The following is a 24,212-nucleotide window of genomic DNA, read 5'->3' on the forward strand; positions in this document are numbered from 1 at the left end:
TTTGATTCCCAAAATTCTTATCACTACAAAACTCCCAGACTAAGGATGTGACCACAACTACTTTGGTGCCTAAAAGATAAAATGCAATGTTTTTTTTTTTTTTTAAATTCACCCTGTTTAGTTCATGGAGAGCTCTGATGGCCTCCTGGTGTCCCCCAATGCTATAACTTTCCCCTCATGCTCCAGTATCTGATGGAAAATCCTGATGTGCTTTGTAGTATTTTTAGGGCTGTCATCCACTGGATCTGTCTGAGTTACATACCCCAGCCCTGGGCATAGAGGTTATATAACAACCTTCAGTCTCCAGGAGGTTGGGGCTAAATTATCAGCCTAATGACAAAGACGACCAGCAGACACATCAGTACGCCATCAAAGAAAAAGATGTCCCATAAGGTAGGAACTTAATCTCCTATGCAAAGCAAGACATGGAATTATACAGGTGGCACAAATGAGTCAGGCATTTTCACTGCTTTGCCTCTAGCTTTTTGGCTGCATTTTTAATGGTGAGAGACAAACTAGAGAGGTGTTAGATTTTTTTATTTTGCCTTATCTTTTCAGCTGTGAGTCTTCCAGAGATTTTCAAAATTCAGTAATTCAAAGAATTAAATTAGCTGTGCAAATGTGTTTTGAAGGATGTTAGACAACTAGGTCTGCGTCCTGAATAATAATAGAAACGTTTTATAGATGGAACAAATGTAGAAATATATATGTGCAATTTTTCTCAATTTTTGGACAAGAACCTTATACCCATCTGGCTCTAGTAAATACCTTATTTAGCACTAAATGAAACAGAATTACCCACGTTCTCATGTGTACAGCCATAACGGCCCAGTGCTAAGAAAGTATTATGAGTGTCATTGGCAAAAATGTTGGATCAAATCTGTATATGCACTTTTTTTATGCTTCTTAAAGTGAACCACAGTCAGAAAATGTATGACACTTGTGAAAAGTTTCACATTTATTTGTAAATTTAATTTCGAATGCTGTAGAGCTTTAAGAATTTAAAACTAATGGGTTAGGTAAACACATACCTGGCTACAGTATGTAAAATACTTGATTGCAATTGGCTGGCAGGCATGTATTCATTTCTTAAAACGCCATCAATTTAGATGGTTAAAAAATAGAACCACAGATATTAGTCAAAAGCAACAAACCTGGAATGTTACAATGACAATGAATATAAATAATAGGATGGGTTTGGCTTTGATGGTACGTAGAATACAAAGCACTAAAGAATTCTGACAGACTATCCATTTGAATCACTATCTACATGCAGCAAAAAACTCTTCTCCAGCGAAAATAGGTGAGACATAAGTAGGATATAAGAATGTGCTTTTTATTTTTATGTCAGTCAGTTATGACTAAGCAGAATATACAAAAGCTCACTTTTGAAGAATGGTATTAGTTCACAATATAAGCAGAAAATTCATTCAAAGTGTCTTGACTAAAGACCCTATTGGAATGTTTCTATTTTTGTACATATTCTTGATTGACACATCTGGAGCAAAGGATGCAAAGCTTCTCCCTCAATTTCTTTTCGAAAAATAATCCGCTCTTAAGCATTCACCCTGTGACCTGGAGATTGTGAGTTCGAAACTCGTCGATACCGTAACCATCCCTGGCTGCCAGTCAAGGGAGCAAAACATGTGCTCTGTGTGTGGGAGGGTTTGTCATTTTCCCTTTCTCCCTTGTCAATCATAGTAACACTAGCCAATCATGGGTCTCTGTGAGCTTATGTATATGGAAGAGGGCTGAGTGTGTTCCACTGCTCCGTGATGCAGTCAGAAATGGATGTGTCAGGCTTCAACCACCCTGGTGTCACAATGTGGAGGTTGAGATGGATGTAAAGTTCAGCAGTTTAAGCAGTTTAATAATCAGAGCAGATTGGTCCAAAATGCGAGACTGGACCAAAGTTGAAAAACAGCCAAAACAAGCTGGCTGTTTGGTGGAGAATGGCAGGTGACCAAATTGGTCAACTAAAAAATTTAGGAAAAATACATTCTAAAAAAACTACATTCACATTTCACACTGGTGGAAGTAGAAATAAATCCTTATTTCTTTGAAAAAAATTCTTGCTTTACGTAATTTCTTACCTACTCTTTCTTACACTCTTTCATTACAGATTTCACAAATATAAGTGACCGTGATGTCTGCTGACCTAAAGATTTCAAATAATCTACAAGAGCTCTGTCAGGCCACTTGTAATGCCAATCAAATGTGCCGTGAAAATGAGGACAACAACAACAACATCAATAATACCAGTATAGCAGGTGAGCCCTTGCTTCTCCCTAGTATGGTGACTCAGAGCCAAGAACAAGAACACAGAAGTGAAAAGAGTTTCAAGACTCAAGGTAAAGAAGATGAAACAAACGACCCCCGAGGAGATCTGTGTAACACAGTATTCTCTACTAAAATCTCAAACAATAAGAACCAGACAGAAAAGGCAACACTAAAGCATGCTGTTTCAACTAAGAGTTCAGTGTTTGAAAAATGGGCTGCTATGGATAAGGCGAATCAGAGACCCCTTGCCAAGAGACAGCTTTCAGACATCAGCCAAACTTCCACTTCCAGAGCTGTGAAGAAGACTTTGGTGAAAGAGAAAGATCCGACTAGAGAGAAGGTGCCTAGTATTGCTACTCAGCAGGACACGAAAAATGATCACATGATCTTGAACCAGCGTGGGTGTAGAAGAAAACTGCAGAAGGAACTGATCTCCAACCTGGAGGATTTCTACAGAGTGGACTCACATGCAATCGGTGCTAGCCAAGAGGTGAGAAATATGTGTCATCTGATATACCATTTGAGGTGTTGAGGATTTGATCCGTTTATATGCTTGCAAAGTAAATTAAGGTGCTCCTTATTTAATCAGCAATGTGGTCATGTATTTTGTGCAGCTAAAGAGTAAGAAGATCTTCTCAGTACAGACTATTGCCAGAACCATCACCAAGGGAACATCTACTGATTTAGAAAGACTTCGTGCAATCTGGATCTGGCTCTGTCATAGCATCGGTCAGTTTTCAACACTTTCTCTCTTCAACATCTCTATGAACTTTGCCAGTTAAAGCACTGATCCCTTTCCCTAAATGCTAAACAAACACCTTTTTTTAGATCAATTTATTTAGAATTGTACATTCTACAATTTTTAACAATAGAAACAAAATCATAGCATGACAAGGCAGTTCTGACCATCGAGAATTGGTAAACCAAAAGTGCTATAATATAAAAGAATTATGCAATATATTTAAACCTGGATCTGAAATAGATCCTAATTAGAATGTATAAGATGAAGCTCATAAATGGCATTATTAATGATAATTATACTGGTTACATATATGCAGTTCCACTACGACAGTGTTTACATTTGCAGTTCTGGATTGCAGAAAATTATTTGTATCGGTTTACAGCTTATTTTTAAAACTTGGCTAGAGGAAGTGTGTGTATGTGTATGAGTGTGTGTATCTTTGGAGTGCAGTGAGATTTTCTTCTGTCAGTTAGGATCACCACACACACATATATATACATATATATATATATATATATATATATATATACAAAAATATTGTGTTTCTAAAAACACATAGCCTGATATAAATATGTGGTATGCAGTTGTATGTGCACTGAAAATTTGCTTTGGTTAACCTTTTTTTCCCAGTTATCAAAAAAGTCTTTGACAGACAGAAACTGAAATATATGCTGCTATTGATAACAGTGTTGTTCTGTACAGAGTATGATTTGAATGGGTACCTGGGTCTGACTGAGAAAGCGTCTTCTCCTGAGCAGGTTATTGAAACAGGTCGAGGAGTTTGCTGTGGATTCTCCAGTGTCTGCTTACAGCTGTGCAAGTAAGAGCATCGTATAGTCTACTATCTGCCTCTAATTGTCTATGTTAATTAGTAATATGAGGATAAATAATAAAATAATGTTGTAATTTATATATTTGATGAGGTTTTCCATACAATTTGGCAGGTTTTAGTAAAATATTTGCTCTAAAGGAAAAAAAGGTTTCTAGAGATGTGCCAGTATCTGCAAATAAGAAAAAAACAATTACTATACAGTATAGCAATTACTATATATATATATATATATATATATATATATATATATATATATATATATTACTATATAGCTGGATATAACAATTACTATATAGCTGGAGAAATCTTGATTTGTGCATCAGCCATCTAAGAGCCATCTTTTAATTTAATTAATGAAATGTCTTTGTTTTTTTCCATGGTAATAAATGACAATAGGATTTTACTTGTATGTAGCCTCATGCTTGTACAGCAGAGAAACAGTGCACTGCTTAAGACAGCAGCAGAGTTCCTGGGAACTGAGAACAAATGATGAATAACAATGATCTTTCAAGAATGATAGTTTGCTTGCATTTATTTGAAATATCATGCAGATTCAATTATATGTTTTTGGAGACCATTATAATAGTATTTTTCAGATATTAATATACTGTAATTTGGTTAAGTTAAGGTGTAAAGGCTTTTTTATTATTTTCTTCTTCTTCTTCTTCTTCTTCTTCTTCTTCTTCCTCTTCTTCTTCTTCTTCTTCTTCTTCTTCTTCTTATTATTATTATTATTAGTAGTAGTAGTAGTAGTAGTAGTAGTATTAATTTTTACATCTATTATATCCTGACTTATTATATTCTATATCCTGAAAAGCTAAACAAGCACTTGTCTTTCTGCAGAGAGGTTGGCATTGAGTGCAGAGAAGTGGGTGGACATGGCAAAGGTGTTGGATACAAATTGGGTCAGAGCTACCAGAACACCAAGTCAAATCATATGTGGAATGCGGTACGTTTGGAGGATCACTGGTATCTGCTGGATGCGTGCTGGGGAGCTGGAAGAGTGGATATGAACACCAAAGCTTTTATAAAGAGGTACTGTACCACATATAGAATAACATACATTTGTACCAGTACAGTATATACAATATAAAGCCAGGGATATGTAACCAACTAACCATCATGCACATATGTGCTTGTTGTTAAAAAACATTGGCATTAATATTGATTTGGCTTCCTCTACTCTCCTGGAAAGACTTTCCAAGAAATTTTGGAACATTCATGTGGGGATTTGTGTTTATTCTGCCAGAAGAGCATTAGTGAGATTGGAGACTGGCGTCAAGCGAGAAGGTCTAATTTGCAGCCGGGCATACAATTTCTAATTAATTCCAGTTAAGGAAAACCTTAATGCTACAGAATTCAAGGACATTCAAAGACTAATGTGTGTTTGTGCAACAAAATTTACAGCAAGTGTTTGGGGAAATCCTGAATATGGGTGTGATTGCCAAAAGTTTGTGGACATATGATTAAAAACCTCCCGGTCCAGATTTAGTCCACCTTTGCCTGGGAGGGAATGATTTGTCATCATTCAGCCACTAGAGGATTGAATGAGGTCAGACACTGATGTCAGTGTGAAGAGCCTATTCCAGAGTTCATCAGTGTTACAGTTCAACCCAACAGTGTTCAGTAGGGTTAAGGTCAAGTGCAGCACACTTGAGTTCTTCCACATCAACCTTGGTGTATTATCTTTTCATGGAGCTTGCTTTGTGCACAGGGGCATTGTCATGCTTAAACAGGTTTAAGCCTTTTAGTTCCAGTGAAAAGAAGTGGCAAAGCTACAGCATACAAAGACATTCTACACAGTTCACTTACAACTTGGTAGCAACAGTTTGAGTGTGATGGTCAGGTTTTTACATACTTTTGGCCATGTTTCCCCAGTAGGATCATGTTGTTAATTGTTTAATAATTACTACTGCTACTGATGATTTAATTTCCATGCATGTTAATAAGATTCTATTTTCATACTCAGAACACACCTGTTTTGAATCGAAATGAAGTCAAAGAACAGTATATTAATTCAATGTAGAATTTTGCCGAACTTGAATCTGAAAAACAAAGAACATGCTTTTAGTTTATTTTTAATTATTCGTTTTATTTTAAAACTAACGCACAAAAAAAGTCAGTACTGAAAACATAGACACTCAAACATGAATGAAACACATAAAATCAGTCAAAAATTAATGATTCTTCTTTCACTCTGCTAGATACAATGAATTCTACTTCCTGACTGATCCAGAAGATTTCATCAGTTCACACTGGCCTGATGAAGAGGAGTGGCAGCTGCTGGACATCCCCATTAAGCTGGAGGAGTTTGAAAAGAGTGTGCTGAAAACCTCAGAGTTTTACAAGCTTGGGTTAACGCTCATATACCCAAAACAATACTTACTCATTACAGGTAAGTCTCTGATCTCTCCTCTGACTAAGTACAGATTTAAATGTTTCTCTCCTAATGAGTTTTATATTGTCTTATATTAAAGATGTAGAAAAATAATTGAATTTCATATATAACAGTATCCTAATTGTATAAAACAAGCATAAATGGAAACTATGAATCCATTACAGAATACTTATTTTCCTTGTTGGTTTGGTATTTTACGTTTTACAGATAGGTTGATAATTGTGCTGGGAAAAAAAAAAACATGATATGCCCTATGATAATTTTAAAGTTTGTCTAATTTAAGAGTAAATAAATTAAGTTACAGACATAGGTTATCAGATATATGTTACTTATATCTAGAACAGGTAAACATTCCTACTATATTAATGACTGGTATTTGTAGACTATCTTTTTCCTTATTATTTCTTTGCAATTGATAAAAGGTGTAAATTTGAATTAATGCCATAAGATCTTTTAGCTATATATTAGAACATGACAGATGCTGTGTTAAGGGAAGACATGGTGGTCTGAAGCAGCATGTTTATGAATCCGACTTCTGTTGCTGTGTTTTGTTGCTCTTTTATACTACAGCAATCTGCCAACGCTAACCGATGTAACACTTTTTACTAGTATGTTGGTGTTCTATTCTGCCAGTCTTTCTATTCTTCAAGTCTTATATAAAATGAGTTAGGACACTGTAGGCTTTCAGTGGGAGATGTTTTTTCTCACTGTTGGGAATATAACCTTACACAGAATTTTAGCGATTGAAGGTACCGGCTTTGTATTTTAGATACTCATGAACAAGCATGTGGATTATATCAGCAAATAGAAATGGGTTTGATATCACCATTTACATTCAAGATAGAAATATTTATATGGAAAAACAAACCATTTGGTTATTTTGGAACTTTTCTATGAATTGTGTATAATACATATTCTATGTATTATCCCTAGTAGTGCGTTTAGTAGGCTAAAAAAAAACACAAATTTCTGGTTGAAGATAATGCTTTCAAATATTAGACATTTATGAACAAGAGCTTATGGCATCACAGAGAACAGAAATGGGTTTGATGTCAAGATTTACTTTAATGATAGAAATATTTGTAAAAAAAAAAACAAAACAAAAAAACGTATCTTATATGTAGGCTAGGAAAAAAACAGAAATACTTCTGAAAAACTACAAATTCTTAATGTGCTGAGTGTTTAATTACATTTGAGCCATTATTCAGCACTGTGGAGTGTGGCATGACAAAGAAATTCAGTCCTGACAACAAAATGTACCTCTCATAAAAATAATATTCCTTTGTATTTGTTTATTCTGTAACATTTAATGTTGCAGAACATCATTATAACAGCTTGAAAATTGTTCCCTCGTCAGAAGCTCTTTTTGTCTCTCTCTTAAAATGAATAAGGCAGAAATATTAGCTTTGTAGTGGAAAATGCAAAGTCCATCCTCCTGAAGACTTTCCAGTGGTGTAAAACTTTGTTACACATTCATTTTTTTCTTACTGTCACAAATCACAGATACTCAAAACTGCTAGCAATGATGATAAATAAATGCCTTATTACATAAAAAGACAATATCAATAATTACACATTTTAATAAATTTAGGCAGAACGTCCATCATATAAGTCTCTGACACTGTCCTTCATATAAGTTGCTGTTATTATAAAAATGCATCTTAAAATCCATCTTTTATTTGTCTTGCAGCCTGAAATGAGCCAAACAGCTGTAACAGATAATCAACAATTTCTGACTAATCAGAATTGAGAATTCATGACTTATGTGATTTTCATAACCATGCAACCACGGCTCATGACATGAGTTGACCATCAGATACCTCCGGACTCCTGAAGGACAACTTTGAAGCCAAAAGTTATAACCATTAAATATGTCTGTCTACAATCTATATAGGGTATCTTTTTAACCTAAAACATCATTATTTACCATTAATAAAAACACTGTTTCCTAATGGGATTAAAATGCATGCTAGTTGTGACTAGTGGTCTCTGATGGTGAGCTTGTGGTAAAAGGCTGTGGCTTTGTTGATTCAATGGATCTAATCGATATTCAGGTCTGTCTTTCATTTCTGTCTGTCTTAAAGGAAACAGAAATTGAATCATCTTACAGTATATTATAATCATTATCCTATATTTCTGTCCAGAGGATGGTGAGGCTTTCATATCAATGACTTTCTCTCAGCCTGTGGACTTCACATACGAGATTTCCCAGAAGCACAATGGGGAACACAAGGAGCTGAGCACTTCTATGGGTCTACTCACCGTCACACAGAACAGCATGAAGCTCCAACTGATGCCGGCAACTTCAGGAACATTTGAGATCATGCTGTTTGCACGGCCAGGACATACTTCTGAAAAGTACACCTGGGTGTGTTCCTTTCTACTGGAGTGCAGTGTGCCTAAGGCTTCAGAGTATCGCCCTGAGAACCCGTACCTGTACTGGGGAATGACACAAGATGCTGAAGATCTGGGATTGAAACCATGCAGTGGTAGTGAGGCTATTTTAATTAAATCAGGGTCATACGAACTAATGTTGCACACTAGCAGGCCACTTATGATGCTGTGTGAAATAAGTCATAAGGATTTGGATGACACGCTGGCTAAAAGATGTGTGGTCACTCAAATTGAAGCAGATAAACTTACCTGTAGTGTTCTTTGTCCATACACTGGTTTTTACAGACTCTCTATATTTGTCAAGGACTACAAAAGTGATTGGAACAGATTCCAGAATGTAGGGAACTTTCTTCTGCACTGCATCGCCAACCCAATCAACTTAAATCAGCTTTTCCCTCCAGATCTCAGCTACTTTTGTGGCCCTGGGATCAGGTCTGATGAAGCTGGCCTATCAAAGTTCAGCCACACAGCACCAATAGTGAACACACAGCAGGGAAAATGTAACATTACCTTCCAGAACCCACAAAATCTGGACCTTCTTGCCATTTTAATACATAGCAAAGAACAGTCTGGACACCCCCTTTCTCAGCATGTCTTCTTCACCCACAATGGCAGTAAGGTCACTCTCAGTGTGGTCCTGCCCAAGCCAGGAGTTTACAAGCTGAGTCTTTATGGAAAGACTCCATCCAGCCAGGAATTTAATCTTCTGTGTGATTTCATCCTTCAGAACAGCTCAGAGAGTACATGGCCCCCATTTCCATACACCTACACAGCCTGGAGGAAGGGCAGTGTGCTGTTTGAGCCACGCTCGGGCCTGCTTGAACCTCTGTGCTGGGTTCAGTTCCGTGTCCGTGTTCCTGGGGCTCGCAGAGTCATCGTGCTGGGTGAGCAACAAGTGGATCTGCAGATAAATAAAAGTCACATTTGGGAAGGAGAGGTGTTCACAGGGAAGATGGAACAGATCAAACTCGCAGCCAGTCAGGAGGAAACATCTGATCAGATAGAGATCCTGATGTGCTTTGATGTGTTAAAAACACAAAATGAGATGTAAAAAAAGGCCAGGATAGGTGCATTGTAAGGCACGTCCAGGGTCCAAGGTTCGATCCTGATGGATTCAGAGTGTATTTCCACCTTGCACCCAGATTCCCAGGACAGTCTCTGAACAACTCTCATCAGGATGATGTAATTACAGAAAACTGCATGCTGAAAAGTTCAATTCAATCTAGGATTAATTAAAAAATATACTGTAGTGATCGTGACTGATAAACATTAATTGTAAGAATTTACAAAAAGCTCTGGCAGCTTTCATGTTTGTTTTGAATTTTTATGAAACTTTTGTCATAATTTTCTTCAGGGTGCTCAAGAGATTCTGTACATTTCAATGTGTAAATGTGTTTTTCAGAAATGGCACAAAAAAAAAAGCTTTCTACCTATTAGAAATCTGACTGTGTTAGGACACTAAAAGAAATCATGCAAAATGTAGTGCTTAGGTACACTTGAGTCAGAATGAAGCTTTTAAACCTATTAATTGTAAGAAATTCCAAATAAAGAGCATGTTTAAATTTCAAGCATCATCATCATGTTTTAAATAAAGTGCTTTCCCTGTAAAAGTATTTATTCTGTATAATAATGGTGTGAAAACCCATGTACCAATCTATGCTTTTAATTAACTAGCATAATTCATAGAATCTTTTTTGCTTTTTACCATCAAGGCTTTTTTTAATTTTTTTTTTTGCATATGAATACAAAAGCTCTGCATCAGCAATCAGCACTTCAGCTCCGAGTCGCTCTGGTAATCAGCAACAGTACAGGAGCAAGGCCATGCTCTCATACACACTATATATCAAATGTCACAGCAACACATTAACCTAGCTGCTTATGCAAGCCAGCAAATGCTGTGTGTTCTCACTGTCTTTGACACACACGCTATTTTTACACTGCCAAGAACGATAACGATTGTTTAGTCCCCCTGAAGTTACAAAGACCACACAGCTAGGTTTCTGTTTGGCTAAAACATTGACAGTAGCTCTGTTGTTTATTTCTTGACACTCTTTCTTGGCTGATTAGCATTCCTGTCTCGCTCTGTGAGCGGCTGATAATGAGGGTTAACCATATGCTGGTGAATGTCAGGGTTGCCGTGTTTCAGTGAAATAGGCAGCCCAACTAAATCTAACAATGCAAAATGAAAGGATGGTGGTTTATAACAGAACAATGGCAAAATAATGTAAAGTTTGTTCATTGTTAGTTGAAACAATGAAACAGTAGTTCAAACAATGGCTGATTATTTGCCTTGAAATAAAATCTTAGCAGCTGTCAATTTTGTGTAAATAAAGACCCTGGCAACTCACATTGAATGTATAGTATGTTGGCAATATATCAAGAATAGATCAGATCACTTGACGAAAGTTCAGATACCCAACCGAGATATTTTTAGCAGTGAACTGAACTGAAAAACCTTTGTTTCTATGTAGCTAGGTCATAAGGACACTGGAAATTCATGCATTTTGCTTTTTTCTCAAATAAACAGACAACCTGAGTACTAAAGCATGAATCATCTACGTGGAAAATTGATTTACAATGCAAATCAAGCCCACCTGACTCTAATATTCAAATGCTGCTAGAGAGCTTGATTAGCTGGATCAGACACGCACAGATGTCATGTCTCATGTGGACTACTGAAATTGTTCAGCTGCTTCCAATAAGTGCCATGCCCGCTGAACACAAACAACACATTCACATTGCGGTGTGTTTGCATCCTTTCCAATCTTTTCACATACCTTATAGCTGTGAAAAGCATGTCTACTTATAAGTTGGTAGGTTGCAGAGAGGGATGTAGTTGCAGGTTGATGTTTATTTGAATAATTATGTAGTCGATTTAACATGCAGTCCAAAAAGTCGATCCAAAAACAGACAAATCCAGTAGGGACAAAATAACAACAGAAGCAAAACCAAAACCACAACCTCAAGCAAAATAACAACTTGGAAATAACACTAGGATTTATCACGTGTTTGTTTGTTTTTGTGTTTTTGTGTGTGTGCTTTTTGTGTTTTTTTTGTGTGTGCTTTTTGTGTTTTGTGTGTGTGTGTGTGTGTGTGTGTGTGTGTGTTTTATGACAGTTGAGTGCAATCAGGTGGTGGCTTAGTGGTTAGCACGTTCGCCTCACACCTCCAGGGTCGGGGTTCGATTCCCGCCTCCACCTTGTGTGTGTGGCGTTTGCATGTTCTCCCCGTGCCTCGGGGATTTCCTCTGGGTACTCTGGTTTCCTCCCCTGGTCCAAAGACATGCATGGTAGGTTGATTGGGATCTCTGGAAAATTGTCCCTAGTGAATGAGTGTGTGTGTGTGTGTGTGCCCTGCGATGGGTTGGCACTCCATCCAGGGTGTATCCTGCCTTGATGCCCAATGACGCCTGAGTGAGGCTCCCCGTGACCCGAGGTAGTTCGGATAAGCGGTAGAAGATGAATGAATGAATGAGTGCAATCAGGTTACAGAATGATTAGCAGCAGAGGATTCTGGAAGTTTGTGGTTTAAAGCCAATCTAATGATAACTGTATGTTTGGTAATTTAGCAATTTAAGTATTATTATAAATAAAAGCGTGTTACCTACTTTAGGTCACTGGTTACATTAGTTTGTTAAATTACCTTGCTAAGTCAAGTTTTGTTTTTATTAATATTGTAGCAATGATTCACATTAACACATTACCTTAGCAATGATTCACATAAGATTGGCTTGCTGGTTGACAGCTACTCTGTACAAATCAAGGCTGCAATTATGTCAGTTCAGTTTTGCAGTTCAGTAAAAGTGTAAATCACAATTTAATTTAATAATACAATTTTTTTTCTCAATATCAGCAATGTACAGTATCAGTTCATATCACTTCTCTAATGTAATAAGGAAAACAAATATATGGAGGACTTTAAAATGTGTGTAAACAGTCTGTCTGTAGACATTATATTTGAATATCAATGTGTGTGATTTATTAAATCTGGGCCATAATCCAACTGTACTCAATGAACCAGGACAGTGCATGTCATTTCTACTGAGTTTGAGCTGACACTAAAGGTCACTTCCTGTTCTAGTGTACGGACAAGCCATATGGCGGGCTTTGTACTGAGCATCCAGCATGTAATATGCAAACAAAGCATATTAAATCTTTCAGTAAGGTATGAAACTACACCATGTTTTACCTGGGGTCATTCTGGCAGAATGGAGACAGAGGGCTAGAGCTAGGTCGCTTTGTGCTTTTATGTACACTTCAAACTTTTTAGTTTTAATTGTATAATATATTTTTTGACTTTGCTGTGCAGGTGCTTCTGTACTTTATCATAGACCTGAGCATTAATAAACCATATGGAATGGCTGTCAAGTATATTAATTAATGTTTGTTTCATAGCGGGGGGGCACGGTGGCTTAGTGGTTAGCACGTTCACCTCACACCTCCAGGGTCGGGGTTCGATTCCCACCTCCGCCTTGTGTGTGTGGAGTTTGCATGTTCTCCCCGTACCGGGTACTCCGGTTTCCTCCCCCGGTCCAAAGACATGCATGGTAGGTTGATTGGCATTTCTGGAAAATTGTCCGTAGTGTGTGATTGTGTGAGTGAATGAGAGTGTGTGTGTGCCCTGCGATGGGTTGGCACTCCGTCCAGGGTGTATCCTGCCTTGATGCCCGATGATGCCTGAGATGCCTGAGAAGTGACCCGAGGTAGTTCGGATAAGCGGTAGAAGATGAATGAATGAATGAATGTCTCGTAGCATATGCTCTGACTCAATGACAGGTGTGTTTGTTTCTGGTCACTTTTTAGAATGGTGTTTGATATGAAAATTTTGTTTGGGGAAGCAGTTTAAAATTATTCCAAATTGAAAGATTCAAAGGTTTGTCTTTTTTTCCCTTAAAAACATATAACAAGAGTCTAAAAGCTTATAGAAAATGTCCTTTCTTTCTGTAATAATACTCAGATGAAACTAGACACTGCAGAATACACAGGTAAGGCTTTTTTATAGGACTGTTCTATTCTCAACACACTGAACAAAATTGTAAAATTGTAAAGTGTATCATTACAGTGTCTAAATATTGAAAGATTTAAAGAGATGTTTATAACCCAGTTTTCGTGATTCCTATCCTCTCCTACAACATACAGGGTGAAGAAAGGTCAGGGCATTATTAATAGCCATGCTTTCACATTGTCAGCTTAGGAACAGAGATTACCCATCAAGCCATCATTTTGACAGAGCTGATTATTACAGAACACTATCAGTTACTGCTGCTCTATTCGGGGTCAGCTTACAAGGGCGACAGTGGCGATGTGTATAGATCATACACTCAGGGACATAAGGGACATTTCCTCAGATTGTGTGTACTCACAGCTACAGTACATTTCTGTTATGTATTTCTACTTCTTTAGTGGATGAGATTTAATAATAAAGCAGAGGGTTCATTCATTCATATGTCATGTTTACATTTCACAACGTTGTGTTTCTGTTGATAGTTTTATAATCCGACCTTCGTCGGGAAACCATTACAAGATATGGGCTTATTTTATTTTTCTTCATGATGTGCCAAAGTGGAGAGAAAATGCAATATCTGAAAGAACAAAAAGTGCATTCTACTTCAGAGAGACAATAAAACCCCAATGGACTCCATGAACAGCCAGTCTAGACCTATAAATCTAGAGTTTCTACAGATGAGTACTACTATACTATCTCTCTGCTTGCAAATGCAATTCATTTGATTTCACACAATCTATAAAAACAGGCTGGCTATTCCATTCTAACATAAATGAACAGATCATAAAATGTTCTTTATTTTTTTACATTTTACATTTACTGCTGTTCTCCTTAAGTGGGCATGTACACATCTTAAGGATTTATGTATCCTGGAGCATAAATCAAACAAATAGGATTAGTGTCACAGTGTGTTTTTCAAATCAGTCAACAACTACTTACTCAAGGCTAAGCACATTAAGGTTTAGTCCATCATGCTAACACAGGTAAATCTGGAATTTCCTTTTATCTCTTTTGCCTGTCCATCGTCATTAAAATGATGTTTTTGCCAATGGATTAAAACGCATTGCAGTTTCCAGTCTCAAAATTGGATCAGTCTGAAATTTTGGATGATGCAAATGCATATTTATCAACAGTGACCGATGATTATCATGTAATCTCAACAATTTCTATATGCCAGAAGTTACTGTGATCCCATTTTCGGTATTAGGTTCATAATTTCATGTTTAACAGCTTCATATAATCTGTATAAGTAATATTGGTAAATTCCTGGCAAATGTGAGCATTTGTGAACATAGACATGAGAAATAAAGTTAGGTTTTTACACTTAAGCCCTCCTGTTTTGTCTTATGTAGCTCTGTGTCTTGTCTCTGTGTTCCTGGAGGAACGTTGTTGTACTTCCCTGTTTTCTGCTTCAGCTCCATATGGTCTAAATGGCAATGAAAGCTTCTTGACTTGCTTAAAGTTGTTGTGTGTTACACATTGTTGGATCATACAAGCAGCATCGTGTTGTTCATGTTGTCAAAACAAGCGGAAATGGGGGAAATTAAATGAGTCAGATATCCATTTTGCAAACCCAGCATGCTGTTTTCTATCTTTCTTTTTACTTATTGTAGCCACAGATGCTTTTGGGGAAACAGACCTGAAACTGCTGAAACACAACAATAGCCCTTTCAAATTTCCTCATGTTAATGTGCACTGGAACTCATTAAATATGGGTTTCATTCAATCTTGAATCTGAGGAAAATATGTTTTGCCATTTCAACTGAAAGACTGTAGAAAGGCCTAATCACTAGAACAAAATTATCACCAATTATATTTACAAAAGTGGATTTTTAAAGCTGGAGAGTTTCATTATTTTCGTACAGAATAACTCAACGGGTTGTCAATCACACAGTTTCATTCAAGAACAAAAATGCATTTCTATTTTTGGCTTTAACAACAGATGTCTATTACATGTTTTTTTTTTATATAAATCACAGTCTTGAAGCTGATGGTCAGTTGCTGCTACAGGTGACAGTTATGAAACCACACATGCATGTTTAATAAGTGCTGGCATTATGGGAAATAATTGACATTAAGTCTAATATTGTAATCGTGTAAGTTAACATTCAGTCATACACACATAGCTTGAGCTCATTCTCTGATGACTGAATGTTCATATCATAAGTCTTTGTCATTTGAATTATTTTAAATAAGTAATGATAATAATTATTAATCCATCTTGTTTGCATTCTTATAATTGGTAGAACATTTTGAGAAATAAATAAATACTATATACTTTTTTATTATTATTTAATCCAATCGATATTCAGTCCAATTGATTTGTATCATTATGCAGTGATGAATATTGATTTTAAAAAAATACTTATTTTAATCAGAGGAAAAAATGACAAACTATAAGGGTTTAGAGCCTAAATGGCAAATACTAAAGAGTTCAAGAAAGCATTTTATTAAAATATCCTTAGCCTAATTGACTCAATTACTGGCCTTAAACTTTATAATGAGTCCTATTGAATAACTGTATAAGTATCTCCTACAAGGAAATGATTTGTAGTTCTTTACTCACATACACAGACTATGCTACAAATACTGTAACAGGCAGGTCAAGCACATCAGTTGGAACTGGAGTATAAGGACATGAGGACTGGAATTTCTGGAAACTTCTGCACAAGAAATAGAATTAAGAACTTATTTATAAAACTTACATCCTGCATACACTAGTTGACATATAAATGCACTATACAGTGAGGGGCAAAGCTTCACAATAATGCTTATAGCAGTGAACAGAGCTAATGAACTTCAGAGTGCTGCTAAACTTCCGTATTCTCTGAAAGAGGGTCAGAGGGTTTTTGCCACCCTACTGTGATTTCATTATCATTAACCCAGTGTCAGGAGGCTGATTTTGGTCAATGATTTGCCCTCTGGCTTGTCCTGCATCTGTAATGACCTCTCTACTCGTGACTGTGATCTTTGAGGAAAGACTTCCATTAGTAAACAGATGGAGACTAGCATATGATATGTCTCTTCTACACTCAGATAGTAGAATTATGATAGCAAAGTAGCATTTTTTTTAGGAAGCCATTACACAATGTTGATGCTTATCTACAAAATTACTAAATCGGAGTTCATTTTTGATGGTAGTGAGCACCAGAAATTATGGAAGACACATTTATTTAGGGTGAGATGAAATTAAAAAACATGTGTTAGTGGTATAAAAGAGATAAAATATAAAATAACTAGAGATGGTCATGTTTCCTAAATAATCTATGACCTTGTTAGAATAAGGATTCTCAGTCAGGCCACATTTGAGCACAGAGACAGAAGTACCTTGATGCAGCCAGTACAAGATATACCTAATGATGTGGTAGCCTAGTGGTTAAGGTGTTGGGCTACCTTACCTGGGCCCATAACCCTCAATTGCTCAGTTGTATAAAAAAAAAAGAGATAAAATGTAAGTCGCTCTGGATAAGGGCGTCTGCTAAATGCTGTAAATGTAATAAATTACATCCTCAAATTCAGCTGAGAAAATATTTTTTCTAATGTTGTGGAAAGGATACTCAGTGTTTAACTCCAATTCACCAATGGCTTACTGTACTCAGAGTTTAACTCCAATGCACCAATGACTTACTCAGTGTTTAACACCAATCCACCAGTGGCTTACACAGTGTCTAACACTAATGCACCAGTGGCTTACACAGTGTCTAACACTAATGCACCAGTGGCTTACACAGTGTCTAACACTAATGCACCAGTGGCTTACACAGTGTCTAACACTAATGCACCAGTGGCTTACACAGTGTCTAACACCAATGCACCAGTGGCTTACACAGTGTCTAACACTAATGCACCAGTGGCTTACACAGTGTCTAACACTAATGCACCAGTGGCTTACACAGTGACTAACACTAATGCACCAGTGGCTTACTCATTGTTTAACACCAATGCACCGGTGGCTTACTCAGTGTTAAACATTAATGCACCAGTGGCTTACTCAGTGTATAAAACCAATGCACCAGTGGCTTACTAGTGTCTAAAACTAATGCACCAGTGGCTTACTCAGTGTTTAACACCAATTCACCAAAGGCATGACCAATGTTTAAGACCAGTGCACCAGTGTTATAGCCTTTGCATAACACCAATTAACCACTGGCTTAACCAATACTTAACAACAAAGCACCAGTGGAGTTGCCAATACGTAACACCAATTCACCAGTGGTAGAGAAAGTGCATAATATCAATTCACATGAGGGACAGTTACAATGTAATATCAATGCACATGAGATAAGCCAATAATTTATTTCAAGGAAGGATGAAACAGCTTAATTGAATTAATAAATGAGACATGCTCATACATTTAATCCAACACACCAGTGCACAAGTGGTGTTCCTAGTGTTTAACATCAAAGCATCAGACTTGTAGCTAGCATGTAGCATCATTGCACCAGTGGCTTAACCAGTGCTTAATACCAGTGAATCAGTGGCTTAGCCAATATTTAACGCCAAAGAAATGGAGTAGCCAGTGAATAACATTAATTGACCAGTACTTAACACCAATGCCCCAAAGGAGTAGTTATAATGTAATGCAATGCACTTTAGGCAAAGCTGGATGAAGAAATATGCTAAATAAAATTATGTGTAGAATTGATTTGATAAATGCTCATACTTGTCATCCAGTGGCTTAACCACTGCTTAACACTGACACCATTGCACCAATGGCTCACCCAGTATTTAATACCAATGCACCAATAGACAAATTAATGACATAGCCAGAACTTAACACAAATGCACCAGAGACATTGTCAGATTGTAACACCAGTGCACAAGAGACAAGTCAGGAATTAATTTCAGGGGAGGGTGAAGAAATATGCTAAATAAAATAACTGCATTATGTGTACAATTGAATTGATAAGTGTGACATGCTCATGCATTAATTAAACTTTTGGGTGAATTGCCAGACAGTAATGGTATTCAAAGTGTGTCCTTTAATTATATAAGGCACAATTAGTCTTATTAATGTTAATAATAGGAAATAAAATATCTTCATGACACCGTCACTTTCAGCTTATTAGGTACACTATATTCTATGCTAATCATATTCAAGGCCTGGAACTTTCCAGAAAAAGGCAATAAAAAAAGGCAATTTGGGGTTGAATAACATTAAATAGATCACTTCAACCCTCACCCCAACTGGAGATGTGGAATCATTTTAACCCCCACTTCTGCACTATTTCCTTTGGGTACAAATTCATTAAATAGTTCCAGCAAAAACAGTTGGCTTCAAACTCCAAATTATCTTCTTACCCTGAGTAGTTTTATAACATGAGGTTTTGTATTTTTTGATCCTGAACCTTTAATTGCTTTTTAGTTTGAAGTTTTGTTAGTAAAACATGTAAGGCATGATCACACTGCTTTTTTTTTTTTTTTTTTTTTTACTGTGAGTTAATACAAATTCATTATATTATTTATTTATTTAACAAAGCTATTTGTTATGTTCCAATTGGCTTCAATTACATTAATCTTTTTTATCACTTTGCCTAATATAATTTGTGCAAATGGATTTAGCAGACATGCGAGTGAGGTGTGGAAATGTGGTGAGGTGGTCAGGAGGTTGATAAATAAATGACTTTTTTTTTTTTTTGAAAAAGCAAGAATTTATTTATCACAATTTTTCTATCATTTCTTTTCTATTTTGATATGTAATAATATGGAATTTTTGTCAGGTTGCCACTACATCACCCTTTTACTTTTGATTTCATGGCATCCATTGTCCATCAATGATTTAGCCTTATTTTAAAAATCAGTAATTCTATCAATAATTATAATTGCTATACTAAAAGTGTAATACTTATAAAGTAATACTAAAAAAGATGAAACAAAGCAAGTGCCAGAGTTATCAGACTAGTCAACAAGACAGCCAGGAGTAACAGTGATCCAAATACACACAAACTGTCTAGTTGGCTCACAGTAGGATGCAAGCTCAGGTTAGTGTGTAGTTTATTAAGCAGGTGATAAAAGGTCCAAAGATAAGTGATCACAAGTTTCCACAAAGGAAACAGCAGTGAGGCTGTAACTTAAAGAGGCTTATGAAGTTGCACAGTGATAAGTGTGTGATTGTAAAAAGATGTGTTATGAGAAGCATGGTGACTTGTGAGCTTGGAAGGAACATGACGTATAACCAGAGTTTTCCCCTAATATGTAGTTTAGGACTAGAAATAATTCAGTAACTATTATCTAAATTATCTGAATCAAAGTAAACTTTAAAAAACTGCAAGTATTAAAATGCACATATAGACCAAGTTAAATGTAATAGAATGTCTTTCTTTGTAAGAATACTGCACTACTGATAACACTACAGTAACTTTCTTCTCTGCTCTCAGTCTATTAAAGGAGTAGAGAGAGAAGTAAAACACAAATGTAGACACGTGTCCAACTACTGGTTAGATTTAAGTTCATCTGGTATAGCTACATATGATGACAATGGTGATATAAAGACTTGTTTTCTAGGCAGAAAAGTCAGAAAAGTTCTCAGTGGACTTTATGTAAATAGGTGTAGTTTCCACAAAGCATATCTATTCACAGATATAGAACTACTGAAGAGAGCAGAGAAAATGTATGGCTTTTCTCTCATACCCTTTTTCTCTAAAAGCACTCACTGTGCAACTGAAAAGCCATTAAATCTCTGTTGATGAATGAAAGGATGAGTGGTTTCCTGTTGGCATAACCTCATTGACCCTTTCTTTTTTTTTTTTTTTTTTTTTTTTTTTGAGAAATGTTAACTGGAGCTATTGAGCTACTTAAAGTCATATTTCTGTACATGGTTCCTACAGCACAAATAGACCGAATGTTAATCTAAGGACAGAGTAGTTTATCACTGAGATATTTATCAGCAGACATTTGAGAAGTAACCCTGAGGCTCAGTGAGATTGTGTATCAATCCCATGTGGTTATTCTCAGTCCCAGTACAGAGCTGAAGTGTTTCCATTATGTTGAGTAGGCGTGTACCAGTATACAGAGACCTCTTAAACCTCGACCCTGTTCTGTCCAGTACTTTAGAACGGATGTGACTGGCAGTGAGAGCAGCTGGAAAAGAGAACACTGATGAAAGCTACCCAGCGATAAAGGAGCTGTGCTGACATGTGAACTTCGTCTCTTCAGCCAGATCGTTCCCTCAACACTGGCTTTAGGGCTCACCAGGCATGGACCATTTGTTTTTTGGGATACAGATTTCTCTAAGGAATAATATTTATCTCACTACAAATATATATCAAGTCTTGAGTCTATATAATGTTGTTTATACTAAACTAAATTTCCTTTCATCATTATCTATTCATAGAGACATTATCATCTATCACCCGTGGTAAAGAAAACAAGGTTAACTATAACATGATGTTTTACATTGACATGTGTACAACAATGTTATTTTTGTTTTTGCAGCACTTATAGCACGTTTATAGCACTCACACATGTTTTATTATGTTTTATATTCCATTTTTTGGCATGCTGATAAATGTAGATAAATGCTAGGTCCATTTCATTGGCTCTGCTCTATGGTAATGAAGCTGAATCGAATCTAAACCTAATCAAATAACAACATCAAAGAATTATATCCTTATAATCAAGAAAACCTATCCCAATCTGTATACCACCAAGCTCAATAGTTAAACATCTATGGTGTTTTTTAAAGTGAATTTTGTTCTTCACATATCCCAGCTTGTTGGGAAGCTGGGGTCAGGACACAGGGTCAGCCATGATAATCCAGTGCCTCTAGAGCAAAGAGGTTTAAGAGCCAACAGGGGCAGCTTGGTAGTGTTGGAGCTTGAATCCCTGACCTTCTGATCAATAGCACAAAGCTTTATTCCTTTATCTACCACTTACACTCTGTATTCTTACTACACCACCATAGTGCACTATATCTATTTTCTTTTCATTGAAGTGCATTACTAGACATGGAAGCTAGTAAATGCATTTCTAAACTAAAGTAAGAAAAACCTAAGCAAGCCTAATGATGCTGCGAGGCAACATTCTTACAACATTTAGCTATGGAAAGCAAAGTGAAAAGGATATATGTGGGATAACAATGGACAGCTGACAGACTCTGTGGCTTGTGTCCGTGTTATTGAGTAAAATGTTTTCCACTCAACCTCTACTGTCAGGTTTCCAGAGTTTGTTAAAACACTTTTATTGGTGCTTTGGGCCTTGTTCACAACACTGGTGTTGTTAAAGTTACCGTGTCAAATAACTAGCAAGCAGAGAATGTTGTGTTTAATGCTGACATTCTTCTACAAATAAGAGATCTAGTACTTCTGATATAAGTAGTCTTCTGTATGATATAAAAGGAATAAAACTTTTTTTTATGGGAAAATAATCAATGGCAGAGTAGAGTGATGCAACTCAACCCCAAGGGTTATTATTTTCCAATAACAGCATGTCCAAACACCTTTTCCTTTTCTTTTACCACAGCAATTTGATTACTGCACTGAACGTCTTATCATTTACATCCAAGAAGAAATGTTCGCCCCAAACATTTTTCCATCTTGTTTTTGAAATTCAGAAAGACAAGCCCCCATTACTTTCTCATGTCAGAAAACCAAAAAGAACATTTTTCCAAGCTGATACAGAAACCATGAACAATTACATGTTTTATTAAATCTACTACATTTTTTGTGTGTTGTCCATTATACAGTTGTCTGTGTAAGTTACCACAGTAACGATAGCATATTAAAGCAAGCCATTAACAAAATGAATTGGAATGCATTATATTATCATTTATGATAATTACTGCACATTGATCCGATTCAAAAACAGCACAGTGATATATATTTATAAATAAATGTTAAACTTTTTTTGTCTTAAGCAATTATGATCAGCTTTTATTTCAACTGTATTTATTTATTTATTTATTTATTTATTTATTTATTTAAGTTTTAGTCTTTTACTTGAGTGAAAACAGAGCTAAGAATAAAGTGTCAAATTTTCATCTCACTGAATAAAACAATGTTATAACATTGTAATGCATATATAATGATACACTACTCTCCACACAATTGATTTGTACAACAAAGACTAATCCCCTGGAGTCTGATGTACTTTTAAAAGGTTTTTGCCACTACTTATATACTAGTTATATAGAAAATGTACTTTTGACTCAGTGTTATTTGTAATAATGTGGCATGTTTTGGACATATCCACCAAGTTTATATGATCAAATTGATAAAATCTATCATTATTTCATATTTATTCAAATTTTCATGTGTAATTAGTTAACTTTTCTTAACTAATCTTGAGGATTGTGGTGCTGAGATTGATCTAACACCAAATTTCACTAATTGGGTTTCTTTCTGCCTTGTTATTGAAAAAGGCTTGTTAGTGTAAATCAGGTTGAGACTGCAGTCTTGAATATTAACATACTTTTTCTCTTGGAGTTAAAGCATTTCCAATCCCAATGAGGATTTTCCCCCTCTTTTCTTTAGGGTTGAGTCATCTACCAAGAAAGTAGATGGTGGTGGAAAAAAAAATATATATAGTAAAAAAAAAACTGGCTTTTTTGGTCTTCTTCCAGTTTCTCTGTCAGTTTGTCAAGGGCGGTATAAACAGTGGGATTTAATGCTGTTTTTCCGAGCGAGATCAGCAGATGGTCCATGGCATATCAGAGTTATAGTGTCCAATGTCAAGGAGGCATGTTATGCTAAAGCTGTTAGTGTAATAGGCTGAGCAAGTTTACGCATCTGTGCTTTAAGAAATTATAGAATATATGATATTAAACCCTGGGGAAGTTGTTGGCTATTCATAATTAAAATAACTGCAACTGAGACTGGATTAACAGGTTACTAAACATGAATGAATGGATGGATGGATGGATGGATGAATGAATGAATGAATGAATGAATGAATGAATGAATGAATGAATGGATGGATGGAGGGATGGATGGATGGATGGATGGATGGATGGATGGATGGATGGATGGATGGATGGATGAAGTATTCGACCATTGTGAGGATATTTCAACTCTGCGTGGTGTTTGAGGACAAAAACCTCCTCATCAATACGCAATTGTCTCTCAAGGTTTCTTCATCTTCCATCCAAGGGAGTTTTTCCTTGCTACAGTCACCTGAGTCACCTCAGGTTTGTTCATTAGGGATAAATACAAACACATTTAAATATAAGTCTGTTGTTAAAAGTGCTGTACATATAAATTTGAATTGAATTGAATTGAATTGAACTGATTAGAATGAATGAATGAATGAATGAATGAATGAATGAATGAATGAATGAATGAATGAATGAATGAACGGGCAATGCAGTGACGTTGATAAACAGTAGGGGGTAGTATATCTACAAAGGAAAACTGGCTTACACAGACACACACACACATACACACAAACACACACAATAAACAGATGTAACTGTGACTCATCAAAATTATTTTATATATCCCATTCACTTCTCTTCTTCTCCTACACACCCTCTTCATCCTATTCATCCCCTCAACTCATTTCATTAGCAAATAGACATAATGAGCTCATTTCTATTAGCAAATGCGATTTTGGGTGCTCAGCTGTGT

At 36.2% G+C, this 24,212-nt stretch overlaps 1 protein-coding gene across 1 annotated transcript; it reads left to right on the forward strand.

Annotated features, from left to right (window-relative positions):
* Positions 1 to 264: 264 nt before the first annotated feature.
* LOC132857027 (kyphoscoliosis peptidase-like) lies at positions 265 to 10,275 on the forward strand. The gene is made up of 7 exons (XM_060886976.1): positions 265 to 393; positions 2,123 to 2,770; positions 2,895 to 3,009; positions 3,725 to 3,842; positions 4,698 to 4,889; positions 6,059 to 6,249; positions 8,397 to 10,275. The coding sequence occupies exons 2-7, from the start codon at positions 2,147 to 2,149 to the stop codon at positions 9,695 to 9,697; spliced, it is 2,541 nt and encodes an 846-aa protein (XP_060742959.1). The 5' UTR covers positions 265 to 393; positions 2,123 to 2,146; the 3' UTR covers positions 9,698 to 10,275.
* Positions 10,276 to 24,212: the final 13,937 nt, after the last annotated feature.

Source organism: Tachysurus vachellii, chromosome 14 (assembly GCF_030014155.1).
Source record: "Tachysurus vachellii isolate PV-2020 chromosome 14, HZAU_Pvac_v1, whole genome shotgun sequence".
In the NCBI taxonomy this organism is placed as follows: Eukaryota; Metazoa; Chordata; class Actinopteri; order Siluriformes; family Bagridae; genus Tachysurus; species Tachysurus vachellii.